The following is a 7,043-nucleotide window of genomic DNA, read 5'->3' on the forward strand; positions in this document are numbered from 1 at the left end:
AAACTAACATACATACTATATATACAATAATAAAAATCTTAAATACTAAAAAATACTATGAAACTATGAAAGGACCCCTCTATACCATCTATTCTTTTTGCTATAGGCATTAGAAGTTTACACCGAGGGCAAAGTATTTGGGTGCGAAGTGACTCATGGTTCACAATAAAATTAAGATTCTGCCTTAGTTTTAACAGAGTAAAACTAAAACATAATAGGTTGTTCAGCTTTGGCTTTGTATTTTTAGGAATATTTTTTTGTAAATACTGTGGCAACACCAAAGTCACGGTTCGAATTTAAATCTTGCTCTGTCATGAGCTGTCAGAGCCAGTATGTCATAGAACTACTACCAGTGCACATCACATATCGCTATTCTCGTTAATGTTCTCGCAATTTTGTTAAAAGCACTACTGCCAATCTCTAGACTATTTAAAATCAGTGCTGTGTAGCCGAAGGACGCCGTGCCCATCTGTGCAGTGGAAAAACCTAGGTCTAAGTTGGCCGACTGAAGGTAACGGTTCTGAGCTTACCTCTAGCTTGCGACAAGGGCAGCCCGGACCACCACCAGCAGTCCACAACAGAAACCAACGGTTCAACCCACAACCACCGGATTGCAAAGGTAACTTCGTCTCACACTATCTCGCACTTAAATTTAATTCCATAAGTTAATTTGGCATACAACAACTTTCTTGCTCAACCGGCCCTAAAGTATTCCCCTATCGTCCCATTTTTTACAGTCCACTCTTTCGCCAGTGAACATTTTGGTTCTTCGAACCGGATAATTTGAAAAGTGACCTTTGGTTTTTCGTTTGTCGTTGTCTGTTGCTTATTCAAATTCGTTTCGTCATATCATCTGCTTAATTCTAAATTTAGGGTAGACTTATAAAAAAAGTCGAGGGTAAGCAAGAAAGTTGGTGGTCGTGTAGTGGTGCTTTAATAAAATCATTCGGTCACTTATTTAATTGCGCTGGCAACATTTTTCATAATTGTCAAGTGTCAACTGTCAGCTGTCTGTCATTGAAGTTGTGGAAGGTGAATTGCAGTTTGTTTTGAACATTTTTTTGTGTATTTACTGCAATTTTGTGTAGTTTTGTGTTTATTAATATGGGAGGCAGTGATAAGTCTGGCGAGAAAGATGATGCTGGCGTAGACACGGTGATGATTGCTCGTGATTATCAGGTAATGAGAATAGAGTATTTGCAAATGTTGTCGGATGCTGAATTAGCTTTGTGTGACGAGAGTGAATTGTGTGCAATTGCGAAAAACTTTCATGAAGCTCAAATAAAACTTTTAAGTGCTGCTCCGCGAAGCGAGCACCGCGAAATTTGTTCCCATACCGCGATGTTCGACTCGAAGGTTAGGGCAGTGAGATCGCGTTTGCAGAATAGGAAGCAGGCCTTTGCTGGGGCTTCCGGGGTATCGGGGACGCCGCAGCCGGTCTTGCCGAAGTTGCCGAAGTTACAAATTAAAGCTTTCGATGGGAAAATTGAAAACTGGGTAACATTCATACAGTTGTTCAATTCTTTAGTACATAAGCGAACAGATATTGCCCCTGTTGAAAAATTACACTATTTACTGTCGAGCGTGCAAAATGAAGCATATGACCTTATAAAAAATTATCCTGTCACCGATGACAATTATAAGGTAGCATATGAGGCGCTGTACAAGCAATATAATAAAATTAAATTAATTGCTACAACTTATTATGATAAGCTTACTCAGTGTGAACCTGTAAAAGTGTCTCGGCCTAGTGACCTACAGCGGGTTCATAGGGTCTTTACTGAAAACTTGTCAATATTGAAAGGTTTCAGCTTGCCGGATAAAAACTTTTTACTTATTCAGTTACTGTGGTCGAAGCTGGATAGGAGCACGAAGGAGCAGTTTGAGCTAGAACACAACTCCGATGATATCCCGGAGTTTAGTAAATTGCAGAATTTTGTTGAGAAAAGATACCGAGCACTAGATGCTGCAGGGTCAACGGGCTTCGTTGCTAGTACCCCTCAGCCTAGCAGTAGTAAGCCTTCTAGTAAGCCAAAAATGGCCTTGGTGGTCACTGCTCCAACGTGTGTAGTCTGTAAGCTGGCTCATAGTCTTGTATCTTGTCCAACTTTTTTAAAATATGACCCCGCTGATCGGTTCAAATGTGTGAAAGAAAATAAGTTATGTATTCTATGTCTGTCGGGGTCTCATTCTGTCAAGTCCTGCAAGTCAAAACAGCGGTGTGAGCAGTGTCGTTTCTCCCACCATACGCTGTTACATTTTAATAATGCAAATGTGCCTGCCTCCCCGGCTGTGGATGTAAATAGCTCGAAGCATCCGTCTGACACATCGAATCCGCTGGCAATGGTGGCAAGTAATGTGGCGGCCTCTTCTTTGTTTGCAACTGCCAAGGTTTTGGTGAAGAATGCCCAAGGCGACTTGGTAGCGGTAAGGGCTTTGCTTGACTGTGCCAGTGCTTGCAACTTTATAAGCGAGGAATGTGCAAAGAAGCTTGGTCTCCGGGCAGAATATGGGAAGCATGCCGTGACTGGCATTGGTGATGTGGTTTCTAGGCCCGGTGGCACATTGTCATGTACTGTCTCGTCCAGGCTCGGGAAGTCTGATACTGCTATTACAGTAGAGGCTTATTTGTTACCAAAAATTTGTCCGGAAATGCCAACGGATCATGTTGATGTCTCATCATGGCGACATATCAGGGGCTTAGAGTTAGCTGACCCTCATTGGCATATTCCAGGACCTGTTGACTTGCTGCTGAACGTCAACATTCTCGCTTCTTCGTTACGCCCTGGTTTGACCCATGGGGCCCCTGGCCAGGCGACTGCCCTCAACACCATCTTCGGGTGGATTTTGATGGGTGACGCAGGCGACTGTGCAACGGACATCTGTCGTTCTCGGTTCCGTGGTAACAGTTGTCAACTGGTCGTGGGCAGGTTATCAATTGACGACTCTATTAAGAGGTTCTGGGAGTTGGAAGATGTCCGCTCTCCGAACACCGTCATTTTGTCGAAGGAGGATCAGCTGTGCGAGGAATATTTTCTCGCTAACTTTCGTCGCACAGAGGAAGGTAGATTCGTCGTTCCTCTACCTTTCGCTGACACTTCCAATAAACCCACCTTCTCGGGCTCTCGAGCCATTGCTCTTAGGAAATTTTCGTCGCTGGAGCGAAAGTTACTCAGTAACTCCGACTTCTACAAAAACTATGTAGCCTTTATGAAGGATTACGAAAGCTGTCGCCACCTTGAGGAGTGTGACCCTCCAAGGGTGGATGAGGGGAAGTTCTTCTACATCCCCCACCATGGAGTATTGAGGCCCTCGTCAACCAGTACTCCTCTCCGGGTCGTCTTTGACGCCAGTGCCAAGGACAGCCGAGGCATCTCGCTAAATGATGCGCTACTGCCAGGGCAGAAGCTGCAAAATAACATTTTCCACTTGCTCCTTCGTTTTCGGTGGCATAATGTTGTTTTCACGGCCGACGTCAAGCAAATGTATAGACAAATTTTAGTGTCCCCGGAAGATGCTGAATATCAGCGTATCCTATGGCGTCCGTCTGTCAATGAGCCTGTCCGGGACTATCGGCTGCTGACCGTTACTTACGGCGTTTCGTCCGCTCCTTACCAAGCTCTCCGAACTATTGCTCAGTTGGCAAGGCAATCGGGTGAAGAATACCCTTCCGGTTCGGCAGTTCTAGACCGCGACATCTATGTCGACGACGTGGTGTCTGGAGCTCATTCTATCGAAGAAGCACGGAAGCTTCGTTCGGAGTTGTCGACGATATTAGCTTCTGGCGGTTTCCATTTGCGGAAATGGACGTCGAACCACCAGGAGTTCTTCGACGGTGTCCCCTCCTCAGACTTGTATTCTGAAGACTTTCGGGAGTTCAACTCCATTGGGGACATCTCACTAAAAATTCTTGGCCTCTCGTGGTTACCTCAGGCAGACGACTTCACCTTTCGAGTGGCTGTCGAAGATCGTCGGTGCACTAAACGTACCATCCTCTCGGAGATTGCTCGGATCTTTGACCCTCTGGGCCTTCTCTCACCTGTGACGTTCTTAGCGAAATATCTCATGCAGTTGCTGTGGGTCTCAGGTGTCTCGTGGGATGACGACGCGCCAGAGAACCTTGTATCCGAATGGCGAGAGTTCAAAGCGCAGCTGCCTTCGTTGAGGTCCGTGTCTGTCCCGCGTCGTATGGTCAACGATTTCGTCTCGCTCGAAGTTCACGGGTTCTGCGACGCCTCAGAGCGAGGGTTTTGCGCGGTGGTTTACGTTCGAACGTCAGGCGAGGACGGAACGCAGTACGTCCAGTTGGTCTGTGGTAAATCGAGAGTGGCACCCCTGCGTAAATTGTCTATACCACGTCTCGAGTTGCTGGCCGCGGTACTACTTGCAGACCTAGTGGAGTCGGTCGCAACGGCTCTGGAGCCTCTCCACAAAATCGACAAGGTGTACGCGTGGTCTGACTCTAGCGTTGCGTTGACTTGGATAAAGTCTTGCCCTTCCAAGTGGAAAACTTTCGTGGCTAACCGCGTGAGCCACATCCAGGAGATTATCGCTCCTGATTGCTGGCGACACGTGAGGACTGGCGACAACCCTGCCGACTGTGGGTCGCGGGGCCTCTTGCCGGACGACCTGGTCCACCATAGTAACTGGTGGAAGGGTCCATCTTGGCTCGTGCTGGACAAGTCTGACTGGCCTAAGTCAACGTTATCAGTCGACGTGGATGTCCTACACGAAGAGCGCAAGGTGACTGTCCTTACTGTCTCTGTGCAGGAGACGTGGACAGACAACTTAATGAATAAGTTCTCGGCACTGAGGACACTCCAACGTGTCCTCGCCTATTGTTTTCGTTTCGTGCACAACGTAAGAAATCGGGAGACGCCCAACAACTTGTTGGACGGTCCTCTAACACCCCTGGAGATTAAACAGGCGCTTATGTTCCTCGTGCGTTCTGTTCAACAACACCACTTTGCTTCGGAGATCGAGAAAGTGAAAAACAATCTTTCGAACTTTCTCCCGAAAGCATTTAAGAAATTGTCTCCATTCCTCGATGACGCGGGTCTCTTGAGGGTGGGCGGACGCCTGTCGCGAGCTTCTCTCGAATTCGATGTTAAACATCCCCTGTTGCTACCTCGCGACGATCGTCTTACCTCCCTCTTGATCGACGAGTACCATAAGCGTTTCATGCACCCAGGCGTCCAGACGCTTCATAATTTGCTGGCGCAGCATTTCTGGATACTGTCCCCAAAGCGAGCTATCCACGCTGTCACGTCAAAATGCATGAAATGCTTCCGTGTTCGACCACTCGGTGCTCCTGCGCCGTTCATGGGCGACTTGCCGTCTTATCGGGTAGCCCAGCTCAAAGCTTTCCTGAGTGCTGCTGTCGATTTCGGGGGACCTTTTGACATAGCTCTGGGTCGCGGGCGAGGTAACAAGACCTACAAGGGTTACATTTGCGTTTTCGTGTGCACCTCGACAAAGGCTGTACACACGGAGCTCGTCACTGAGCTGTCCTCAGACGCGTTTCTTGCCGCGCTTCGCCGCTTCGTCGCGCGTCGTGGTCGGTGTAACCGGTTGGTATCCGACCAGGGGAAGAATTTTGTCGGCGCGAGCAATATTTTGCAACGTATTGTAGGAGATGCTGCGACGCATAGCGAGATTAAATTCGAGTTCAATCCGCCAGGCAGCCCTCACTTCTCGGGTCTCGCTGAGGCCGGTATCAAGGCTGTTAAAACACATTTGGCTCGAGTCATCGGTAGTCAGAGGTTGACGTACGAAGAGTTTCTAACCATCTTGACCCAGGTCGAGGCTCTTCTTAATTCGAGACCCCTTACTCCTCTCAGTACCGATCCTAACGACTTATCGGCCCTTACTCCGGGCCATTTTCTCACAACGGAGCCCTTATCTGTCGTGCCCGAGGAAGACCTATCAGACGTTCGGGTTAGCCCTCTCCAACGCTGGAAGCTGCTTCAGAAGATGCACCAGGACTTCTGGAACAAATGGTCCAAGGAGTATATGCATACCCTCCACCAGCGGATGAAGTGGCACGATAGGCAACCCAACGTCCAAATTGGTGCACTAGTGCTCGTTGTGAATGAGCAGACGAGCCCAATGAAGTGGCCCCTGGGTCGCATCATCGACACACACCCCGGATCCGACGGGATCTGTCGTGTGGTCACTGTGCGCACGGCCATAGGGTTGTACAAACGGCCTGTGGTCAAACTGTGCCCACTGCCTGCATAGTCGCTTTAGAGCGCTACCTTTGTGTTGTCCATTTTTTCGTTTTAGACTTAATATTATCGTACTTACCTTACTTTATTGTTTCTTTTTCGCTTAGTCAAAATACAATGCATTTTGGTGGGCGGAATGTTCAGCTTTGGCTTTGTATTTTTAGGAATATTTTTTTGTAAATACTGTGGCAACACCAAAGTCACGGTTCGAATTTAAATCTTGCTCTGTCATGAGCTGTCAGAGCCAGTATGTCATAGAACTACTACCAGTGCACATCACATATCGCTATTCTCGTTAATGTTCTCGCAATTTTGTTAAAAGCACTACTGCCAATCTCTAGACTATTTAAAATCAGTGCTGTGTAGCCGAAGGACGCCGTGCCCATCTGTGCAGTGGAAAAACCTAGGTCTAAGTTGGCCGACTGAAGGTAACGGTTCTGAGCTTACCTCTAGCTTGCGACAAGGGCAGCCCGGACCACCACCAGCAGTCCACAACAGAAACCAACGGTTCAACCCACAACCACCGGATTGCAAAGGTAACTTCGTCTCACACTATCTCGCACTTAAATTTAATTCCATAAGTTAATTTGGCATACAACAACTTTCTTGCTCAACCGGCCCTAAAGTATTCCCCTATCGTCCCATTTTTTACAGTCCACTCTTTCGCCAGTGAACATAGGTAAATAATGATAAGTTATAATGAAACTTGAACTTGCCCTTAATAGGAATTATCTCTTTCTCGGCAATTCCAATAAATTAACAAAATCCAAAAAAGCGAACAATGTTAATTGTTTCGTAGGGCCTATAATTATGTCT

The 7,043-nt window shown here is 47.3% G+C and overlaps 1 protein-coding gene across 1 annotated transcript; it reads left to right on the forward strand.

Annotated features, from left to right (window-relative positions):
- The first annotated feature begins 1,104 nt into the window (after positions 1-1,104).
- On the forward strand, positions 1,105-6,240 carry LOC134667782 (uncharacterized). Its single transcript, XM_063525192.1, has 3 exons — positions 1,105-1,179; positions 1,843-2,026; positions 2,735-6,240. Exons 1-3 carry the CDS (start codon positions 1,105-1,107, stop codon positions 6,238-6,240), a joined length of 3,765 nt encoding a protein of 1,254 aa, XP_063381262.1.
- Positions 6,241-7,043: the final 803 nt, after the last annotated feature.

This window comes from Cydia fagiglandana, chromosome 9, assembly GCF_963556715.1.
Source record: "Cydia fagiglandana chromosome 9, ilCydFagi1.1, whole genome shotgun sequence".
Taxonomy (NCBI): Eukaryota; Metazoa; Arthropoda; class Insecta; order Lepidoptera; family Tortricidae; genus Cydia; species Cydia fagiglandana.

Excerpts from the sequence above, each read along its gene's own strand:
- LOC134667782 (XM_063525192.1), top strand. The coding sequence starts at position 1,105 with ATGGGAGGCAGTGATAAGTCTGGCGAGAAAGATGATGCTGGCGTAGAC. Across the intron at positions 1,180-1,842 it reads TGATTGCTCGTGATTATCAG|TTACTGTGGTCGAAGCTGGA; the intron begins GTAATGAGAATA and ends TTACTTATTCAG. Across the intron at positions 2,027-2,734 it reads TAGCAGTAGTAAGCCTTCTA|GACCTGTTGACTTGCTGCTG; the intron begins GTAAGCCAAAAA and ends GGCATATTCCAG.